Source organism: Euleptes europaea, unplaced genomic scaffold (assembly GCF_029931775.1).
Source record: "Euleptes europaea isolate rEulEur1 unplaced genomic scaffold, rEulEur1.hap1 H_1, whole genome shotgun sequence".
NCBI lineage: Eukaryota > Metazoa > Chordata > Lepidosauria > Squamata > Sphaerodactylidae > Euleptes > Euleptes europaea.
In genome coordinates, this window is record NW_026612049.1 from 1836115 (window position 1) to 1859687 (window position 23573).

At 40.4% G+C, this 23573-nt stretch overlaps 1 protein-coding gene across 1 annotated transcript in view; it reads left to right on the plus strand.

Annotated features, from left to right (window-relative positions):
- LOC130492892 (multiple PDZ domain protein-like) overlaps positions 1–23573 on the plus strand; it is a 202872-nt gene that overhangs the window by 152059 nt on the left and 27240 nt on the right. The window contains exons 25-36 of the mRNA XM_056866653.1: positions 1132–1309; positions 3382–3492; positions 4270–4353; positions 7155–7256; positions 13920–14076; positions 14601–14797; positions 18197–18288; positions 18583–18664; positions 18987–19067; positions 21731–21820; positions 21917–21991; positions 22741–22924. Coding sequence (XP_056722631.1) covers positions 1132–1309; positions 3382–3492; positions 4270–4353; positions 7155–7256; positions 13920–14076; positions 14601–14797; positions 18197–18288; positions 18583–18664; positions 18987–19067; positions 21731–21820; positions 21917–21991; positions 22741–22924 — 1433 coding nt within the window. The remainder of the gene's footprint in view (positions 1–1131; positions 1310–3381; positions 3493–4269; positions 4354–7154; positions 7257–13919; positions 14077–14600; positions 14798–18196; positions 18289–18582; positions 18665–18986; positions 19068–21730; positions 21821–21916; positions 21992–22740; positions 22925–23573) is intronic.

The window sequence follows — 23573 nt, forward strand, 5'->3', positions numbered from 1 at the left end:
CGAAACATTTTAGACAATCAAAATCTCTTTTTATTTGTTTTCAAGGCCCCAAAAAGGGGAAGCCCGCATTCCCCCAGTCCATAGTTAGGTGGGTGGTATCAGCAGTAAAACTTGCTTACAGGGAAGCAAAGGTGACATGTCCTTTGGAAGTCAGGGCTCATTCCACCAGAGCCCAGGGCTCCTCGGCTGCGCTTCATAGAAGGGTCCCCGTCGGTGACATCTGCAAGGCGGCGACATGGGCAAGCGGAAGACACATTTGTCAGACACTACGCACTGAACCTGCAAGCCAGGAGAGACACGGAAGTGGGAAGAGCAGTCCTTCAGACGTTGTTTTCCTAGATCGACACCCGCCTCCTGTTGGGTAAGCTTGTTAAAATCCCACATGTGGGGCTGCACCGAAGACTGAAGATGAAAACAGAGTTGCACTTACCTGTAACTGCTGTTCATTGAAGTCTTCGGTGCAGACACACATCCCTCTCTCCGACCCCGCTGTCGACCTAAAAAAAAAGAAAGAAGAAGAATTAGTAGAAGAGGAATGTATGTTACGGACCAGAGAGATGGGGTTAATCATCCTACTCTTCTGTACCCAGTCCTGGCCCTATTTTCAGGATCACTGGGGAACCATCTACTACATTGGCTAAGATCGGCGGTGGGCGAGGAACTGAGGAGGGAGGGGATGCCCCGCCCAGGAGCACGCGGTGGTTTCGGCATCAAGCCGGCCCACTGCTCGAGGGGAGGGGCATCCCCCTTAAAGGTCTAAGGCTAATAAAAGTTTCCGGCAGCAGGCCTGCGTGCAGGCGCAGTCCCACATGTGTGTCTGCACCGAAGACTTCAATGAACAGCAGTTACAGGTAAGTGCAACTCTGTTTTCCTTCCAAATTCTTCATTAAACAACCTGACAGATCCTTGGAAAAATTGCAAAATCTTGCATCTATAATATGGATGCCATGCAGTGTAGTAAACATAGTGACTAGAACTTGAGAGATCTAAGTTCAACTTCTGATTTAGCCAAAGGGTTGTTAGGTTGTGCTAGTAACCAACTTAATATACCTCACAGGATTGTTCTGCGCTCCTTGGAGGAAGGGTGAGATAAAAATGCAATAACAGCAATATTTCTATTTGTTGTTATAGGGTGGAACTCTGGAGAGAACCCAGTAAGTCCCTGGGCATCAGCATTGTTGGTGGACGGGGAATGGGAAGCCGTCTGAGCAGTGGTGAAGTTATGAGAGGAATCTTTATCAAACATATTCTTGAAGATAGCCCTGCTGGCAAAAACGGAACCTTAAAAACAGGAGATAGAATAGTGGAGGTATTACGTTACTTTTTATCTTTTATATTATAATCCACAGAAATTTCACAGATTTCAGTAGATATGTTGATAAGGAGCTTCACTTCCAGAGTGGGATACTTGCTATTGAAAATATAATTGACAGTGTAGGTTTATATATGATGGGATTATTGTATGTTTGCATAAATGTTCTGGTTTGCTTTCTTGCGCTTTTGGTTTGTATCCTGTAAACACCATTGTTTAAACTTCTGGAAGTTTGTAAACTCAAATATTCCTGTCTTGAGTTCTCAAATATTTGTCCTCTCCATGGATGGTTTATTCTCAGACAACCTATAAGGATTAGAGAATGAAATGTTGCTCTTCTTATGAGATCTAGTGCAACTAACAAATAGCACAATATATCTTTGCTTCTAGATTGTCTAGCAGCACATATGTGTACAGCTTTCTAGCACTTACATTGTAAAACCTCCTTTCCTTTGGATGTCAAAATTGCTGTCCAACGAATCTATACAAATGGAGGCTTCGTTTTAGGAAATTAGCTATTAGTGTTCTTTGGTAAAGCTTTATTTTGAAGCTCAGAGGGCAATGTAAGTGGCAGCATCCTACCCATTTTCCTTTCATCCTTTAAAAAAAATGAACATTGTACTTCATACAGTGCTCTTCTTCATGTGCTTTATAAATAGGTTAATTGAACCTCACAGCAACCAGTGAAACATGTAAACACCATCTTGATTTGGAACAATGAATGATTTATTTACAAAGTATTTGCAGAAATCGGTTCTTGTAGGTTATTCGGGCTGTGTGACCGTGGTCTTGGTATTTTCTTTCCTGACGTTTCGCCAGCAGCTGTGGCAGGCATCTTCAGAGGAGTAACACTGAAGGACAGTGTCTCTCAGTGTCAAGTGTGTAGGAAGAGTAATATATAGTCAGAAAGGGGTTGGGTTTGAGCTGAGTCATTGCCCTGCAAAGTATCAAAGGTAATGTGCTAATCTAAGTATCAAGATAATGTGCTAATGAGGGTGTGGTATGATAATGTGGAACCATTGTATCCTTTAGTGATCTGTTAACATGTGGAATCCAAAGCTAATCCGCATGGCTATTGTGGACTGTAGTCTTTGTTAGTCTGGAGGTTTTCAGGAAAGGAAGCCAAGCCTTATTCTCCAGACTAACAAAGCCTACAGTCCACAATAGCCATGCGGATTAGCTTTGGATTCCACATGTTAACAGATCACTTCCGGATTCAATGGTTCCACATTAACATACCACACCCTCATTTGCACATTATCTTGATACTTATAGGACAATGATTAGCCCATTACCTTTGATACTTTGCAGGACAATGACTCAGCTCACGGTGAAAGCCTTCGACAATATTTGCAGAAATGTTTTGGAAACTCTGTTTGCTCCTTGCACAGTATGACTCATCCTGAGACTGCAGAGAAATAAGGTCACATGTAAATACAGATGGTTAGCCTGTTTTGGGCTAACAACACTTTGAATTTATATAGAGTTTTTTGAGTGTTCAAAAGTGGATTGCATACCTTAGCTCACAAAGCAACTCTGTAAGGGAGGCCAGTATCATTCCCAGGTTCTGAATTTACTGGCTAAAACCATCTTCTGTGTTGAGCCTGAGGTGAGATTTGAACCAGGAGTTTCCTGGATTACACTATTAGCTACTACACTCCTCTGTGTTGAAATTTTTTACATTATCGGCATCCGAAACTAAATCTTAGATTTCCAAAGTTAATGCCTAATAAAGGTAATGAATGAATGAATGAAGATTTCCAAGGCTGATCACAGGCATTAGCAGTGATACGAGTTTGGGTGCTTAAATATGATTCTTAAAATTTTGACAAGGGTGCTGCCAAGAGATTAAAAGATTTCAGTTTTAGGAATCCTGGCCATCATGTGGTCAAAGTGCCATTACCTGATTAATCCTTTAAACAGGATAAACTCTCATTCAGAGGACAAAAGTCACGGCAATCATTGACAACTGATTTGGTGGGAGGGGGGGTGATACAAGAAACTCAAGATGAAATTTTTAGAAGTTGCTGCATGAACCATCATGTTAAGCTTAGGCCTTCCGATTTCAGGTGGACGGGATTAACCTCAGAGATGCAAGCCACGAACAAGCTGTGGAAGCCATACGGAGAGCAGGCAACCCAGTAATCTTTCTGGTACAAAGCATTATAAACAGACCAAGGGTAAGCATGTGTACTGTGAAAAAGATACGCAGAGTCAAAGGAAGGAAGGAAAACTGAGCAAACATCCAAGGTGATGTCCTTATGGAGCAGGCAAGAAGCTTTACCTTGCAAGCCCCATTTCCACTAAACTAAGAGTGGGATTCAGTAAGGTTTGCATGTAGCCCCTTGACTTTAAAATGGTTTGAAAACATATTTTCAAAAATGCATTTGGTGGAGGGGTAATGGAAGCTTCTGACTCAATGCAACTGTTGGCACAGACATCATGGCTAATTTATTCATGCAGAAATTTGACAAAATGTTTACATTTCTATAGATGCGGAAAAATTAAAAGAACTCTCCCATGTGCAGTATGTTAATTCAGCACATCTGAGACCTTGCTGGCTACACAGCACCCATGCCCATCCTGCCTTCATCATCTCCCCGTTTTAACCAGACAGATGTAAGGAAATGCAGGGTGTGCTTGGGCTGCAGTCCCCTACCCTTCCAAAACCTGAATACATTTTCTTTCAGTACTTCCATATGCATTTCTGGTTGTGCTAAAGCACGAACTAAGGACAAAGGAATCTGTCTTTGAAGAGCCACCCTACAAGTATTCAAACAAATATCTTTGTTGCTTTACACTTGCAGCCACTGCACTGCATGAGCCACACAAATACTTGCAAAGTAGTTTATATTAATATAGTAGCTTACACCACTTGAAACTAGACTTTCCCCCTGTAGACACGCTATAAGCTGCATGTTTGATTCACTAGTTGTTTCACAACTTTTGTTTCCCAGCCAGAATCTCTCTATAGCTCTTTATCGTCCTCTGCTCCCATTGGGCAGAAACCTAATAATCCATTTTACCATCAGCCATCACAGGTAAAGTTGCATGGTGTCGCTTTGCTGAATGTTGGTGGTTCATATGCAAGATGCTAATTAAGCCTTGTGCATTTGCTGTGGTATGGACAAAATCTACCTGCTTAATAAATGCTTAAGAGTCAAATGCTGTGCTTTTAGCTTGTGATCTTTATTGTTTGAAACTTGCAGCTGAACATGTGGAATAGGATTTCCAGTGCTTGTTGAAAGGCAGTCATCCAGAGAACTAACTGTTTTGCACTGAGAGTTAATTTTAATATGCTTTCACAGATAACCAAAAATTTAGCAGGTAGATAGCTTTTTCACCACTGCATGCTGTGTTAGAATGGTTAGAATATAGCCCAGGAGATGTGAATGAACACTGTACAATCTCATTTGTCCTTTGGAGCAGTTCTTAACTTGCTTATTCAATAAGAGTCATCTGCTCTGGTATGCATATTTTTTTGTAACTTATCTGCAAATGATGGAAATCCCAATGACAAGTATATGCAGATTTACCGTTTATTGATTATTTCCTTGTTAACTATAGAATCATAGAGTTGGAAGAGACCACCAGGGTCATCTAGTCCAACCCCCTGCACAGTGCAGGAAATTCCGAACTACCTCCCCCCGACACCCCCAGTGACCCATACTTCATGCCCAGAAGATGGCCAAGGTGTCCACCGTTTCATGATCTGCCTAAGGTCATAGAATCAGCATTGCTGACAGATGGCCATCTAGCCTCTTCTTAAACCCTCCAGGGAAGGAAAGCTTACCACCTCCCGAGGAATCCTGTTCCACTGAGGAACTGCTCTAACTGTTAGAAAATTCTTCCTAATGTCTAGCCAGAAACTCTTTTGATTTAATTTCAAGCCGTTGGTTCTGGTCCGACCTTCTGGAGCAACAGAAAACAACTTGGCACCATCCTCTATATGACAGCCCTTCAAGTACTTGAAGATGGTTATTATCTCCCCTCTCAGTCTTCTCCTGTAATTGCAGTGCTTATGAAAAACCATTTCTGTTGCCCAACTATGTATGACTGGAAGCAAGTACCACTGAGTTCACTGGAGCTTACTCCAAACACTGGATTAGTTAGGAGATGGAGAGTGCCCTTTGGGCATTTTTCCTCCCCTCCTCTTTACTCCTTGGGTTTGTGGACCCCTTTCCTCCTTGAGTTCGTGGACCCCTCGCTCCATTCCCCTCACATGTGTATTCTTCCTTCCCTTGGGCCATTTATGCAGGGTCAATTTTGATGCTCTCTCAAAGCACTTTTTAAAAATGCGACCTTTAAAATGCCTATTCACGGTCCTGACGCAAAAGGAGAATTTTTTTCAAAAAAACCCACTCGCCTGTTCTTTTGTTTCTTCCATTAGCAAGTCATTTGCATAGCTAAGGCGCGGCCGTGTGATTTTGCATGCTTCCTTCAGGGGATTCTTTGAGGCGGGGGCAGAGCAAATACAAAAGGTCGTGTTAAAGGAGCTCTTAAGAAATGCGAAGCAGGTATGCACCGGCTTTGCAGTCACTTCCTGAATGACGGTTCAGCATGAAAAACTCAAAAAAATAGGCGGGGCATTTCAGCCTAGAACGCGCTGCTAATTACCAAGCATAAATGGCCTTTGAGTTTCAAACCTGACCATGATCTCTTGTTGATTTACCCTGGTGCCAATCTTACTTAGCTCAAAAAGTGTGGCTTGGAGCTGGGGTTGCAAACTCTGGGCTTGGAAATTCTTTTGGGGTGTGGAGCCTGGGGGATGGTGAGGTTTGGGGAGAGGTGGGATCTCATCTGGGTATAATGCCATAGAGTCTATCTTCCAAAACAGCCATTTTCCCCAGAGGAACTTATCTCTGTTGCCTGGAGAAAAGTTGTAATACCAGCAGATCTCCAGGCCCTACCAGGAGGCTAGCAACCCTATTGGGAGCTACCCCTAGTTCATGAATACCAGTGTGCATGTAATTGTCCTGTGGTTAGCTGCAAGACAGACTTCACATGAAACAGGAGAGGAGGATGAACACATGAGACTGAATTGCTTCTGATCTTTTATCCATGGTTAGGGAATTGGGAAGCATGATATTTGTACTAGGCCTGTGTTTCTGCTGTCTAGGGCTGCTAACACCACTAAGAGGTAAGTCATTCCCATTGTAGTATAGAAATAAAAACGCGTGAACACATGAAGCTGATTTATACTGAGTCAGACCATTGGCCTATCAAGATCAGAATTGTCTACTCTTGAGTGGCAGGGGCTGTCCAGGTAAAGGTCTTTTCATAATCTGCTGCCTGATCCTTTTAATTGAAGATGCCAGGGATTAAACCTGGGACCATCTTCAAGTCCTACCACTGAGCCACAGCTCTCCCCAGACAATGCATATGAATGTTACAATTGCTACATATAATCTAAAAGATTGCTGATTTGACTATGACAGTTAAGCTTAAGGAGTCAGAGTGTCAATCTTGCCTTTGTAATTTGGACTAGTTTCAAAGATATTTGGAAAGGATCCATCTGGGCTCCATGTCTGTTCCAGATGGTTAAGAGTTATAGAGAGGCTAGATAAACAAATGGAGTAAGGACTGATTCACACATGCATGTAAATCACTTGTTCTCCTGTTGCTCAGTGACTCTGCTTGAACATGTGAACTGCTTCCATTGAAATGCATGGTTTGTGAGGTGAAGTTTGTGAAGTTCTCTCTGCAGTATTTGATCTGTGACTAGTGTTTCATGCATGCAAATCATCATTTGTTGGTGTAGTCACCAAGTGATGTGGTGCATGTGTGAACATGCCTTAATACAACCTGCCTTGTAGCAAGTCCCTTTCTGTTTTTCTTGTAGAACTTCCCTATGCCTTACCTGCAGTACAATCCTTTCAGTAAGCCTCCTGCCTACAGCAGCACTAACCCTTTTGTTGATCCTCTTCAATTCAACACTGACAAGGTTGGATGATGCCCGAGTGTGTGTGATGGATTCAGTGAACATATATGTGTTTCTCTCCCCCACCCCCTATTAATATTTTAACAAATTGGCAAGAGCAGATGTTTTCCAAGTGCAACAAATGGCCTGTAATACTGATCTAAGCTGCCTGGACCTCTGGAAAACCTTTCCTCCACCCCAAAATTTGTCTGTCATTTTGTTGTGACATGGTGACAGCAGGAAACTTGGGAAAGGCCTTGGTGGACCAGTTGTTGACCGTATGCAAGGGAAAAGTCTTGGTTGACCAGGTGTGGACCGTATGCATTGCTTTAAGCTGTGCAGATAATTGGTATACAAACTGTGTGTGAGTGTGTAAAATGCCGTCAAGTCGCAGCCGACTTATGGCGACCCCTTATGGGGTTTTCAAGGCAAGAGGCTAACAGAGGTGGTTTGCCAGTGCCTTCCTCTGCACAGCAACCCTGGACTTCCTTGGTGGTCTCCCATCCAAATACTAACCAGGGCTGACCCTGCTTAGCTTCTGAGATCTGGCGAGATCAGGCTAGCCTGGGCCAGCAAACTAAGAAATCCTAATTGTAGTGTTTTTCACAAGTCAGTGTAGTTCAGGAACTGGATAAAACATTCAGCCTAAACTGATTAACAGCATGACTGGGCATGTAACGATTTTGGAAAGCATGCAAAAAAAAATTTCCTTCTCCTAATGTATTATATTTAAGAATTATATGGAAAATATAGAATACAAATGAAAAAAATTATGAAGCCACCAGGTTGTATTTTTCCCTGGTCATGGCAGAGTTCTGTGCTGACAGAGATGTCAGCACTAGCTATTAAGTCAGTTGGGACAATCTTGCTGTTTTCTGTAGTTTCATGCCAGTATTTCTTGAATGGGCCCCTAAATTGTGGGCCCATAAGTGAAAACTGACAAAGTAAAACTGATAAATGGCCCATTTTTTGCAATCACCTCTTTGCTAATATTGTAACTCAAAAGTCAAGTTTTTCAAATTTGTTCAACTTTAAATTCAGACTTATTCATAGTTGCTTCTTTGCTGATTGTGAGGTAATTTTTAATTAAAAAAAATTCTACTAAGGGAAATTCCTACTTGTAGTATTGCATTTACAAGAAGTTATCAGGTAGTACCCATGGCTGATGTGTTCCCTTATTAGGCCCTTTAGGTAATTTTCTGCTATAGTGAAGGAAACTTTCTTTATAAATACTCAATTAAGACACCCTGTGAAACCATGGTTTGATTGTCTGAAGCTAGGATTTCAAGTAGATTTATTAACTACTGTAAGTTTTAACTGTGGTTTCTGTGACGTATTTTATTTATTTAAAACATTTCTATGACACCTTTCCACCCAAGTAGGGGCCCCAAGGCAGTGAACATTAGAACATTAAAGCAATTCAATATTAAAACAGCATGTTATAGATTTCAATATATTGATTATAGGTATTGCTATATTATGGCTTTAAATGCATTTAAATCATTGTTCTGAGTTCTCATTCATGTTTTGGCTGCGTAACTTAACAGTTGTCTGAGACAGTAGAAACAGCTGTGTGACCACAGAGCAAGGTCAAATATCATATTCCCAGATATTGTATAGCCAAAACAAAGTCAAGGTTTTTGATAATGCCAAGTAGTGAGAACAAGTTTATCTTGTGAATAACAACTTTATTTGTTTTTTGTGGCTAATAAGCCTTGAAGATGAGAGTGTGAGAATAGAAAGCTATTTTGAGAAAGGATGTTTGGGTCATTCCTTTGGCATCTGTTTGTCTGATATGAGATCAAAGGTTGGGAAAGGTGTTCGTTAAAGGGATTTTTTGTCTTATTGATACAAGTGATGTCTTTTGATGTCTGGGAATTTGGCAAGATTCTCATAACAATTTCTTGCTAAATCTCATTGGTTCTTAAAACACCAGCCTCCAAAATTGTATAAAAAGGGCTTGAAAAGTGAGAGAAATTGGGACTTTATCCCCCAGACTTGTTGATAACAGTCTGTAAGGGACATTCTCCTCCAGACATTCTTGCGTGGGCATAGATCCCTGGCATAATTATTGATGCGCTGGTTACTGACTGGTAACTGATTTGTAACTGTATTTCATATTAGATCTGTATTTTGTTATATTCTGTTGTATATATTGTGCATATATCTGTGCATATATCTTTTCATTTAACTATTTTCTGAAGTATTTACAATAAAAAGGAATTGTTTTACAATTCAAAATATGTTGTATCATCACTTATAGTGACTCGTTAAATAAGGTAATGTGGTTTTTAGTGTATCACAAAATCTAGTCACAAAAATACAGTGATTGACTACTTCAGGCATATAAAATATATAAAACAATTGAATAAAAACGTATAGACAAACACACAACACCAAAGCCAGGAAGGAGGGCCATATTGGGAGTATACCAAACCAAACAAAAAAGTCTTCACCCACTTGCAGAAGACAACGATAGAAAGAGACAGATGAATCTCCCTGGGGAGAGAGTTCTAAAGATTTGGTGCCACGACAAAGAAGGCCCTGTCAAGGAGTGCCAGTTGCCACAGCCCCTGGAGCTTGCTTGTACTACAGGAGGGCAAGCATCCGAGTTAGCAAGAAACCCGAGCAGGGAGTCCACCCTGCTCTTAGGTAGCCTGCCACCACTCTTGTACTGGGTTCACACCAGGCTAAGGCCAAGAGACACCCCAGTCTGCCCTTTACAGTTACAAAACCAAACACTGACCCTGCAGGGTAGTACACCTGCAAGGTGGGGTTACACTCACAGAAGTCTTATTTTGTAAGGTTGCTGCCTTAACCAGGCCAACTGGATTTAGCTTAAAGCCAGCAAAGGTCAAGAAGCAAGTCACAAAATATAGTTTAAGAATTTATTAAAGCTTGTACTTAGTTCCAGATAAAGACATACATGAGCACAGCAGAAAATAATAAAACTTAAGGCAAATATCTGACTACACAGTAGAGGTTTGGTTTCAGAGAGGTTTGGCAAAAAAAAGCAGTTACCAGTTCACAAAAGGTTTCTCATGGGCTTCCCCCCATATCAGCATTCAAGATATTATCCAAGGTTGTGAGAGACAGCATCCTGTCCTGCGAGAACAAAATGCAAACAGAGGTGGTGATGGCCTCCATGCAGTCTAGCATGCCGAGAACCACACACTGACTAGGCCCAAATCAGGTGATCTTATCCCTGCAGACTCAGAATGGGGAGAGCTCATGACCCAATCAGGCTCTGCAAAGGACTATAGCCAGGTGTTGTAAATTATGCTGTCTCAGGGTTTCAAAGCTGCCCCTTTGAAGTGCGGTTGTGAAGAATGGCGGCCTTCCATCCATCACCTCCCCAATCTTCCAAGTGACAGGCGAAACTCCCTTAGTGAGCAAAGTTGTTTCTCTAATTGCTCTCCAGCCTTCAAGGCCGGAAGTAGGATAGCTTGGGATTACTCCCAGTTGGTTGTTATCTGTGAGGTGCGAAGCCGTTCCCAGGGACTTCAAATACCCCTTGCATACCAAACAACCTCTGAAATGGAAATCAGGCAGCCCAGGGCCCAAGCCTGAACCAAAGATTGACCAAACAAGGAATTGTGGGTGATCTCAATTCCTTGACAGGCCATTTCTCAGGTTACCACACATCTAGCCTTAGATGGTGGTGGTCACCTGAAGCAGGGCCTCCAAAGATGACCAGAGTGGATGAGTAGGTTCATATGGGAGAATGCAGATAGCCTGGTTTAATCCTGGCTTGTTCTCCAGTGACATCCTCCTAGTGTACAAAGGCAAGGCAGTGAAACCAACGTTTGTTTTGACAGACCAGCACTTGAATTAGTGCGCACTGAATCCTGGTTTCAAACTGTGTTTAAAATAAAGCATGGTTTCACATATGCCTGAACCCAGCCCTAAATTCTTAATCTATCACTGAAGTAAGAGTTTCTTGATGTAGCATTCCATAAAGGATGCTATAATAAGCAGCCTGCTATTTTCTATTATCATAGGATATGCAGAATACAGTTAGATTTACCTCCAGTTGCTCACCATGTAACCCCTTTGCTCCTACACCATTTAAGGTTTGTCTTAATTTGTAATCATTGCCTTAATCGATATGTATATTATACTTCTTGTGCATTCTCTGTCACTCCCTTACCTCAACCAGCCATGAAAGGCCATTAGTTGATTCCTTATGTAGCTGCTTCTTTGAAAGTGCGGCTGTTCTGTGTTATGTGTGTATATGTACACATATGTATTTATGCTGTCTACCAAAATACTTGTCTGTGCAAAAGGTATTTTGTATTTTATAGGGCATAATTCAGAGAAGGTCTTGAGTCTTTGCAGTAAATGCCCCCAGTTCTGTTAACCAAATTCAACCATGCTTTTCAATTGACTTTTTAGGTAGCTTCCCTTCCCACGTTAACTCAGTAATATGACAGAAGTTTTCCCCTGGTAAGATCTCTTGCCTCCAGCAGAAGCATATGGGGAGGTCCAGTTGCTAGTTCTTTCCAGCATAATTGTTGTCGTCCTTCTATAGATCTGGACATGATAGTGTCCAGGTGGGAAAGGCCTCATGATTGGCTCTTCTCACATTGCTCAGTGTATGCTACCTTACTACATTGAAATGACATCTTTCCATGGGGAAGCAGCTCCCATGGCTTTGAGGTAACTTAATGAGGGACCCATAACCTGTGAGTTTTCTGTGCCTCTTTCACCTCTATTTTCTATGCAGAATGTAGCAGACTGGTAGCAATAAATAAACTAGTAGTAGTAGTAGTAGTAGTAGTGGAAAGATTTGATTATTTATGTGGATTATTTGAGTTATTTCTCCCTACTCATGAAGTGTCATAAAATGGCTCACTTAACAACGTTGGAAGCATCTGATTCATTAGATGTTCAAGGTATGAATCAGATATTGATGTAAATTGAAAGTCAGCAATCCCTGAAAATCTGTTGACTAGCCTCTGCTATGTCCAAATAAGGGATAAGATAAACAGTAGCAAAATTGTACCAGAGTAGGACAAACCCGAGAACTTCATACTGACTTTTGCACATCATGGGATGATCAGCATGGTCCATTTTTTCACCTTGGAATACCTTGCATATATAGTCACCAGTCATCCCTGGCATAACTTGGGTTTGTGGATAAATGAATCTCTAGCTTCATCTGGGTTGGAATTTTCCAACTCTTATTCTTTTAAATCACAACTTTCATCCTTGGAACTGCATTGATTGGTTAATCTTGCATGGAACTAAGTAAGAAATATGTTGACATTATCAGTCTCATTCACTTTAGTCTTGAAGAAACAGATTTAGTTCATCACTTAAGGTGGCCAGGGGAAAGTGCAGATACAGATAACAAAATACTACAAATGGTTAGCAAGAAGGAATCTGGTCACATAGATCACTACATGTGATTTTGAAGTGTCAGCTCCTGTGTGAACAGTGACAACCACTCTGTGGGGCAAGACACAAAGTTGGAAGATGGTTTTGCATATCTGGAAGAAGTCCCAAGTATACAGAAAAATGCAACTTCTCCACTTAACTCCCCAATTGTGGCAAGAATTGTGGCAAGACAGATGGTGTTCATGTGGCCTGCACATGGACCTGGGTTGCATTGCAAACTAAAATGATTGCAAAGGCAGCCTAAATAGAGTATGAAGTTTTGCAGGACTTTCAACACCATCTTGACACCAGGCAATCTGTAGACAAAGTGGCTGTTTCTGTGGGACTCCCCAGGCACGAAAATATGCTCCAAGACACAGGAAGCCGATAGCTTAGCCAGTTAATAGCAACAAACCAACAAATGGACAGGAAAATTAGCCTACTAAAATCCTTGACAACTTACAGATCCTGGAGCAGGAGCTTTCTGCATGCGGATGTGTGCTGGGGAATTTCCATATCATTTATCTTCTCCTCCCACCCCCTATGCAAATCCTTCCAGGATACTCATGTTGTTCCTACTAATATCAAAGTCCACAGTCAATTCCCTATCAGGAAGTACATGAAATAGGTTCTTTCAAAAGAAGGTACAGAATTCTACATACTTGGGGCACTTCCTAGGTTTGCCGAAAAGTATTAGTTTGTAAACTGCAGAAAACGGACTCTCCTGTCTCACAATGACCCGATAAATATATTACATGAGTATTGCTTTAAGACAGTTAGGAGAATCAGTTAAAGGAAATCATAACAGAGGGAGAAGAGGAAAGTGCTTATATTATCCTGGAGAGTGAAATTTGAGTTGAAAGGAGGGGAATTCCCCAGTTGATTATCTCCCCCCAGGATTCCTTGCAGTCCCTCAGCTTGTCTGTGTATGAAATATGGTTATTGCCACATGTTCTCCACACACACACACACACACAATTTCAATCAAAGGGTCTTTTTTATATGAATCCCCCAAATCCTTCACCTTACCTGTTTTTACTTTGGGATCAATATAGCTGTATTTTGTTTTCTTTAAAATTAACATAAATTCAGTCTTGGTATTTGTCCTGATAGCTTAAAATGCATTGGTGTCCTCTTACATGTTACTATTATTTATCATCTGTGATTGCTTTTCTATTCCATGTCATTTTAGAATTCTAGTCTTTTTAACTTCAAAGCTACAGCCCTTGTTTTTCATCATTGCATGCTTATTTGCCCAGGATCAGCCTGCAATGTTTTCAGTTGCTGTATTTTTTATATTCTCCACAGGCATCCAGCCACTCAGATTCAGAGCCAGAAAAGACTTCATCTTGTAACTTGCTGTTGCCTCCTTCTTCAGCATCTCCAGGAATGAGAGTTGAAGATGTACAGCAATCCTGCAGCACAAACCTGGAAGATTTGGAAGATGAGTTTGGATACAGCTGGAGTAAGTTTGACTATCGACGTAACCTTTCAGGACAGTGTATAGTCAGGCAGAATTTTTACATCTCTTTCTGTAATATAATCTGATATTTATATATTAGTTTTTTGTTTGGTTTAGTAAGCTGACTTTGTGGTTAGAAGGATAATTTTTGCTGTCTATTTTTCAGGTTCTAGCCAGCCCATAGCCCATGTTAAATCCATTATTATTTGGTGGTTGTTTCACTTAAACTCTAAGAGGAGGGATTGTTACTGTTAGAAAGTATTATTATAACACAAGGCACAAAAGAGATTACATTTTTATATACCATAATAGGGAGAGTCTTTACCCTTTTGTGTTGGAAAAAGAAACCACTAGAGAAATTCTTGCCACTTACAGAGAATGTCAACATAAGCATGTAGTTTTCCTCTGTAAACTGGCCGAGATTATAGGTTTCTGATGGTGAATACTGAATTCTAAAGCCTGGTGCCCGCAAAGTTGTCCGAGATAACTTCTATCCATTATTTTCTCTCTTCTAATCTTATGATTAGAAAAGATCACTGAGCGTTATGGGAACCTGCTGGGAGATCTGCACATGATAGAGTTGGAAAAGGGGAAAACTGGCTTAGGACTCAGCCTGGCTGGGAACAAAGACCGATCCAAGATGAGTGTTTTTGTAGTGGGAATTGATCCAAATGGAGCAGCTGGAAAAGATGGCAGGCTGCAGATTGCAGATGAGTTACTGGAAGTAAGTGGTTAGTAATTATGCCTAAAACTAAACATGCTGACTCTCAGGATAGAAAACTATTCGATTATTGGTGCAAAATCCAGCCTTTAATTAACCATATATTCTTATAATCAGTATGTTCTTTCTTTATAATTATGCTGGCTTTTCTCTTTGAATTTTGGTACTCTGACTAGTACTTACTGCAAAAATGCTATCAGTACCTATGATACTCGTGATAATATTATGAGAGAAATATGGGGTCTGATTTAACACAACAGCTGACATGATAAGCTGAAACTTCTCCCTTTAGTTTTTTCTGGTTTAATTGTTCATTATGTTATCTTAACCCTATTTCCAAAGATACTATGATCACTGATGTTACAGAAGCAGTAGGGTTGTTGGTGGCATTAGCACCTCAAATTTTAGTTTGTGAGCCCCAAATGATGAGATATAAAAAAATTGATTGTTTATATATTTTACCGTATTTGAGTTATTGGAAGAATATGGAACCTTTTGAGTTAATTCTATATTTAGAAAGTTAACATTAGTTACAAGAATGTAATAGCATGATAACATGATAAGCTGAAGCAAGGTAGATATTTAGTCCAGGGCACATTTAATCCACCATTCTTTCTAATTCCATCAGTGGAATCTACTCTAGAAGCTCACAGGCAGGGCATGAAAATGAAAAACATTCCCTCTGTTGGTTCTTGTAGGTTATCCGGGCTGTGTGACCATGGTCTTGGTATTTTCTTTCCTGACGTTTTGCCAGCAGCTGTGGCAGGCATCTTCAGAGGAGTAACACTGAAGAACAGTGTCTCTCAGTGTCAAGTGTGTAGGAAGAGTAATATATAGTCAGAAAGGGGTGGGTTTGAGCTGAATCATTGTCCTGCAAAAAGTATCAAAAAAGTGTCCTACTTTTTGCAGGACAATGATTCAGCTCAAACCCACCCCTTTCTGACTATATATTACTCTTCCTACACACTTGACACTGAGAGAAACTGTCCTTCAGTGTTACTCCTCTGAAGATGCCTGCCACAGCTGCTGGCGAAACGTCAGGAAAGAAAATACCAAGACCACTGTCACACAGCCCGGATAACCTACAAGAACCAATGAACTCTGACCGTGAAAGCCTTCGACAATATTCCCTCTGTTGTTTGTTGTCAGTATGAAGGCTTAAATAGATGTTATGATGAGAAATCTATGAAAAGATGTCTCCATTGTTTTGTGAACTGCAAAGAGATGCTGAGGTGGCACTTCAGTTCAGCAGCACAAACACAGACACCAGCAATTTCACAGTCTCAGTTACACGCACACACACACACACCATCAGCTCTTATCTGGTGGGTAAAACTGCTATCATACAAATGTGCCTATGTTTTCCCCAGTGTGGCAGATCTTGTTCTTCTCTTGTAGGAATGTCAAATTGGGTTAACCACACAATTACTCCCATGGACCCAATTTGAATGTTTAAAACAGGTAGCACTAAAGGATGTTCTCTATTTGCAAATAGACAAGGGTTTATCTTCCTTAATGATCCTGTTAGATTTATTAGCAGTCTTTGAAACTGTTGACCATTCCGTCTCCATTGAGTGACATTTAGATCTAGCTGGACTTCATTTTCTCAATTCAGATGTACCTTCTTTCCAGAACACAAATGCTGGAATCTAATTCCTTCAGCAGTTAAACAAGTTGCATGTGCCATCAGCATCAATTATTATTACAGCTGGCATGAGAGTCTGCCTCAGGGGTCCCCAACCTTTTTGAGCGTGTAGGCACATTTGGAATTTTGACACGGCATGGTGTTCACAGTAACAAAATAGCTGCCACAAAAAGGCTGCAGCAAGAGGTGGAGCCAGACACAAAATGATTGCCATAGCTTAACTTCAGTAACACAGTGTAGATCCTTATGCTGTGGTGGCAGCTGCTGCCAAAACAATATTTAAAAAAATCTGTACAGCCAATCAAATCTCCAGTAGTCCATCAGAAGTCTTGCTGGTCCCACCCACTTCTTAAAACCATTTGGTGGGCACCAGAAAAGGTGTCAGCAGGTGCCATGGCCCTCATGGGCACGTTGGGGTCCCCTAGTCTACCTTTTTACTCTTTAACTGTTTAATTTTGCAACATCTGCCTGACAAAGGGTTCCTATGAACGGAAAAATATGCACAATATTTTGTATAATTGATTTGCCCTAATAAAAGTTATGGCACGGATTTCATTTCTTGTCCTATGTTAAGAATATTCAGTTATGTTCACTGTGACCTTGGGAAATTCATTATTTCTGAGCTTTGCCTGTGACAAAATAACCATTATAAAGCACTTCATAAGACAACGATTATGTATGATGCAAAGCAGGGAAAGTAGTATGGGAGTCATAAGAAAATCAGATTTAAATGGAAATGAAAAGTTTGATAGGGTAGCAATGAAGAAGTTCAAATTGCCAGTGTATTTAGGAAAATCATCCTTCTGGTTCCCAAGGGGTGAAAGGCTCTACCTATGCTAGTTACCACAGAAAGGGACAAAGCCAACGGCTTGAACTCCTGCTTCAGAATTAGGCCGTGATTTGATACACACTAGAAACCAAACTGCATAGGTCGAAGGAATGAACTTTGCCTTTCATCCATGTATAATAGGATAGGTCTTGTTTGCTTTAAAGGGTTTTAGCTGGGAAGGAAAGGTCAGGGTAAGGGCCTTGTGGGATTTGGCTTTTTATATTTTTCAAAAGTAAACCCATGCTTTTAGGTAGTCTTAAGCAAATCACTGTTGCTTAGCATCAGATGCCAATCTGATAACAACAGTACCTTGCAGAGTTGTTGTAAGGATTATGAAGAAAATTTATGCTAAGCACTTTGATTACTCAATTATGTATATTAAGTATTAGTGTTTTTATATGTAAATAAGTAGGTGCCTTTAATGTAGTTTCATGATTATCTTAATGAAAGTATGCTGTTATCCTTGAGAATTTGAGTGCACTGTTGAGACACAATCTGCAGTCTAATTTTGCTAGAGTTCTCATGCACTGTATCAAGGAGGACTGTTGCCACATAGCTGATTTTTTAACCTTTCCTTGTTATTAGCAACCTGTTTCCATGCCTTTTTTTTTCATTTGACAAACAGTGGGTCATGAGATGATCAATCAGTAATGGAAATAGATTATCATGTTCCCAAAGTCAGCTAGCCTACTTTAACCTCACAAAGGACATTTCCAGGCCAATGAAAGAGCTGAATACAAACAGCTGGTGACGGGGGAAATGATTGTAATGTAAAAAAGACACAGTGTATCACAAAGGTTGGAAAGTAATTTTAATTAGTAGATATGGAAAAATCAAATTTATTTTGTGTGGAGGCACACTCATTTTGGATGAATTAAACTGGTTCAAATTAGCATTATCACTATTTACGCCCTTCTGATTAATCTAGATAAATGGACATGTTCTCTATGGAAGGACTCACCAGAATGCATCTTCAATAATTAAATGTGCACCTTCTAAAGTAAAACTCATATTTGTGAGGTAAGCAGTCCCTAATGTTTATATATCTAACTTCACCATTTTATATCTGTATTATCTAAATGCAATTATAATAGCATGTTTTTCATAGAAACATTTTTCAATGTTGGTAGCATTCCTAAAAGCTTCCTTAGATTGTATATTTTCATTGTTGTATCCATTATAGGTACACATTTATTTATTTGTTTGTTTGTTTGTTTGTTTATGGAAGCTATCACTTTAAGTATCAAAAAGTTTAAACTATTTGCTAGAGTCAAACCCTATAAATTCAAAATGTGTGTGCTTCATATATTGTAGAAACAAAGATGCTGTCAATCAGATGGCAGTTTGTCCTGGGAAATCAGTAGAGGCTTCTTGTGGAACACCTCAACCTGAAGAGGTATAATACGGATTTGGATATTCTTTTATTTTGATAGTATGTTTAACACTTATGGATGGATACAGAAATATAGATTTGTTTGTTACATTTCAATCCCACGCAGAGCTGCTCAGGTCTAAGCCCCTTGATTTCAGTGCCTTAAATAGGAGTAACTCTATATAGCTTTGCGCTGCAAGTAGCCTAAACAAAAATTAAGGTGGATTGTAGCAGAATTTAAGCAGATATTGAGTATGTAATTCTACAATGCTAAACATGGACACAGTATGTCTTCCCATAAACCGGTGTCTTTATTTTTATATATTTTTAATTTTATTTCTTTAAGGATGAAGTGAATATTCGGTGCTCTAGTTTACCTATAGATTTGAGTTTATATACAAATATTCAGGATATAGAACTACCTAAGGTAAGTCCGTATGGATATTCTGTGTTGGTGCCAGTCTCCATTTATTTCTAAATAGATTTCTTGTTTGTGACTTGAGTAGTATGACATGGCAGTGCCTTTTTCCTCCTAAAAATTAACCCAAAATTGCACACCCTATGTCATTTTTAACCATATTCTGCACATTCTGGAAAACCCAAGGTGGCAGTGCCATCTATACAAATTCATATATCTTATATATAATTCTGAACCTGCCCCTCAGACTGTGGAGGAGAAAGTCAACAGCAGGTAGAGGGGAGGAGCTTTCGACAGCAGAAGGGTGGGCTGGGAAGGAAAAGGGCAGAGATTATGACAGGGAGTGGAGGAGGTGGTGGCACAGTGAGGGGAAGAAAGGCAACATGGGAGGAGGAAGAGGCAGTGGGGGGCAAGATGGAGAAGAATGATGAGGGAGTGAGGGGAAGAAAGGAAAAGGATTAACAAGTTGGAACCTGTGAGGTAGGTGAGATTTCTCTTCCCCATGAGTCCTCATAGGACCCCCTCTTCTAGATACTTAATTTGCACATTTGCAGAAAATAGTTCCTATATTTTTTTTCAAGCATAGGGGAAAATGTCAATCATAGAACATTATAAGGGAGAGGAAGTAGGAGACAACAGCTGTGTAATGACTGAGAGAAAAAAAGAGGGGGAAGGGCTGGAGACCAGTCTAAGAGATTATAACCTTGTAGGATTTTGACTGATGTTGTCTCTGGTTTTATAAGCTTTCATGTGAAATGGAACATAAATTTCAGTTTTCTTTCATCTGCACTGAGACTACAAATGTCATTTTAAAATGTCTGATGTTGAAATTCACAGGGATTGTCAGATTATGTAGTAAGGGCTGTGCAATTTGCAGCTTAATTATGGCTCTGCATATGATTGCCACTTAATTGTAGCTGTGCGTATTGTATATCCTCTGACAAGCAGCCATGAATATTTTGTCTCACAGATGCCTTTTAAATGTTCTCCCCACTATATAGGAGCCACTTACCCACGAGGAGCACCTCTGTGGTAGAAACAATGTGTAAATCACCCATGCAGATGAGTGGGACCTGATTCAGGACAAATGGCATAGGAAGAGGCTATGTGAACAGACCCTGTTCATATGGTCTGTATCATTTGCACATTTTAGAGCTGTGCCAAAGCTGCTGATAGAAAAGCAGCTTCTGTGCTGGTTGAAGAACATCTAAAGGCATCACAGAGAAATACGAAATCAGGGCAACCAAAGAGTTAGAGTAACCCATAAAGGATCATCACTGGACCTGGCTGATTTGCAAAGATAAAGATAGTATCCTTGTGGTCGTGGTGCCATTTCTCCTAACCAGAACTTCCTTGACCCTAGCGGTGTGTTTTCTTGGGGAGCACAAAACAAATATAATATATTCGTACTTTTCTTTCTACCTAAGACAATCTACAGTGAAAACACTTTTGACTGAATCTTTCTTTAATGTTTAGCTGGAACAGCATCAGATTTAATTGGTTCTTGTAGGTTATCCGGGCTGTGTAACCGTGGTCTTGGAATTTTCTTTCCTGATGTTTCGCCAGCAACTGTGGCAGGCATCTTCAGAGTAGTAACACTGAAGGACAGTGTCTCTCAGTGTCAAGGGTGTAGGAAGAGTAATATATAGTCAGAAAGGGGTTGGGTTTGAGCTGAGTATTGTCCTGCAAAAGTATTGTCCTGTAAGTATCAAGATAATGTGCTAATGAGGGTATGGTATGTTAATATGGAACCATTGTATCCTGAAGTGATCTGTTAATGTGTGTAATCCAAAACTAATCTGTATGGCTATTATTGAATGTTGTCTTTGTCTGGAGGTTTTTCAGGGCAGGAAGCCAAGCCTTATTCATTCTTAAGAATGAATAAGGCTTGGCTTCCTGCCCTGAAAAACCTCCAGACAAAGACAACATTCAACAATAGCCATACAGATTAGTTTTGGATTACACACATTAACAGATCACTTCAGGATACAATGGTTCCATATTAACATACCATACCCTCATTAGCACATTATCTTGATACTTACAGGACAATACTTTTGCAGGACAATACTCAGCTCAAACCCAACCCCTTTCTGACTATATATTACTCTTCCTACACCCTTGACACTGAGAGACACTGTCCTTCAGTGTTACTACTCTGAAGATGCCTGCCACAGTTGCTGGCGAAACGTCAGGAAAGAAAATTCCAAGACCACGGTTACACAGCCCGGATAACCTACAAGAACCAATGAACTCTGACCGTGAAAGCCTTCGACAATATCAGATTTAATGTTTGGATTGATCTAGTAATATCAAGAAATGTTCTTTCCTACAAAGGGCAATTAGTCACTTAGTGGAAAGGGACAATTGAATCCAATACTGTTTGTTGAATACTGACAATTGAATCCAATACAGGCCATATTCAGAGAAGCATCAAAAATTTAACTTTCTAGATTGTGTAAAATCAGTAACCCTTTTAAGGATGTAGATTCAAGATAAAACGGATGTAGATTCAAGATAAAACTTTAGAAGAACTTTAGAGCCTTGGGAAAGTTGCTGATGTGTAGTATTTGTTGTAATGTGGAAAACTGTAAATTTATGGAAAATCCAGAGTGTTCATTGGTCTGCTAAGTTTGTTCTTTCTAACTGAGGATGTGTTTGGTATTTGTTAGGATCAAGGCATAGGTATTGCCATCAGTGAAGAAGACACAATAAATGGCGTGGTTGTCAAAAGTTTAACAGAATATGATGGAGCTGCAAAGGTAAGGCTTATGAACAATGGAAAGAAGATGATGAGAAATCTAGTGCAGGTGGAGATGGAACAAAAGCTAATCTTGACATCTTTATTTTTATTTTAGGATGGCCGAATTAAGATTGGAGATCAGATCCTGGCAGTGGATGATGAAGTTGTTGTGGGATATCCTATAGAAAAGGTTAGCAGTAAATATAATATACAGCTGATCCATCCCTGGGTCTTCAAAGAACTTAAATATGTAGATGTTTAGTGTTATATTTAGGTATTTAGCTAGGTCCTTCAACAGCCATGTTAGTCTGTTTTAAATACTAAAAGACTAACAACTTTTATTTCAGTGTGAGCTTTTGTGAGCCAAGGTTCACTTCCAAGAGGAATGGGCATGTATAGAATGCACGGCTGGAGTCAGAGAAACACAGGGATCTGTAGAGTAGGTCCATGACAGGTACAACCTGTAAACAAGAGTGTACATACATAGGCTTAAAAACCCTGGCAAATGTGGACACCCAGTTGCATGTATAGGATCTAAGTGTGTACAAATATATGTATACAAGTTATACCAAACGCACACAGGGATGTGGCTAGTGGGCACAATTGTGTTTCCCTCTGAACTTTCAGTCCCTCATCGTAACTTGCAAGCTTCTCTCTTCTAGGTCTACAATAGTTCTGAAAATATAACCTCTTTCCATTTAACAAAGAGAGGGTGAAGATTCCCCAGTTCCACTGTGGGCTTCTGCTTCACCTCTCTGTGCTGATCTTAAGGGTCTACTGTCTCCCAGGAACAAAACTGGGAAGGTGGTCTCAGAGGATTTCAAGGGTGAACGGAGTAGCAAAGTTCAGTTCTGAGAAGTCTGCGGTTGATTGGATACATGCCAGTGTAATCCAAATTGGTTGTGACTGAACAGTTTGCCGTCTCTTTTTCCCCATCAGTTTATCAGTTTACTGAAGACACCGAAGGCCTCTGTGAAACTTACAATCAATTCAGTAGAAGAGGAGAGTCAGCCAGCTGCCAAGCCACAAACACCGATTTACCACACTGATTTGGGTGAGAGACTTATCCAACAACCAGCAAGCATTCCAACTTCTGATTCACCAGAACCAGAATCAGTTAAAAGTAAGCAGCTTCCAGTTATCTCTGAACTCACAAACACAATTAAATGAAGAATACAAATGCTGAATTAGTCAAAACTCTTCTAGGAAGAGCTACATATTCTAAAATTACAAGTTCCATAATAAAATGTTGCAATGTGCATCCCAGCTCCTAATAGGAGTACTCCTGTTGAGGGCTCCAGTCAGTCTTCTGACATACAACACTACGCAACACTCCTGTTCTTGGCTTGGAGGGGAATGCTGTAGGGCTGTTGAAAAAAAAATTCAGTTCAATTCGGATTCGGGTTTAAATGGCCTTTTTTAATTTGGGAAATCTCAAATCCCGAATTCCCCTAGATTGGTATAGGTAGGAATTTGGGTTTAAATTCGGGATTCCCGAATAATTCTGCCATTTAAACACATTCGCGGCTTTCTGCGGCTCTGGAGGGGATTTTTTAAGGTAGAGGCCCCAAATTTTTTGAGGGTAGCTTGAAGGGACTCTCCTTGCAAGAACCCCCAAGTTTGGTGACGATTGGGTCAGGGGGTCTGGAGTTATGGGGTACAGAAGGGGGCAACCCCTTTCCCTGATTAGAAAGCATTGGAGCCGGCTCCAATGCTTTCTAATGAGGAAATGGGGTCGCCCCCTTCCAGACCCCATAACTGCAGAATCTCTG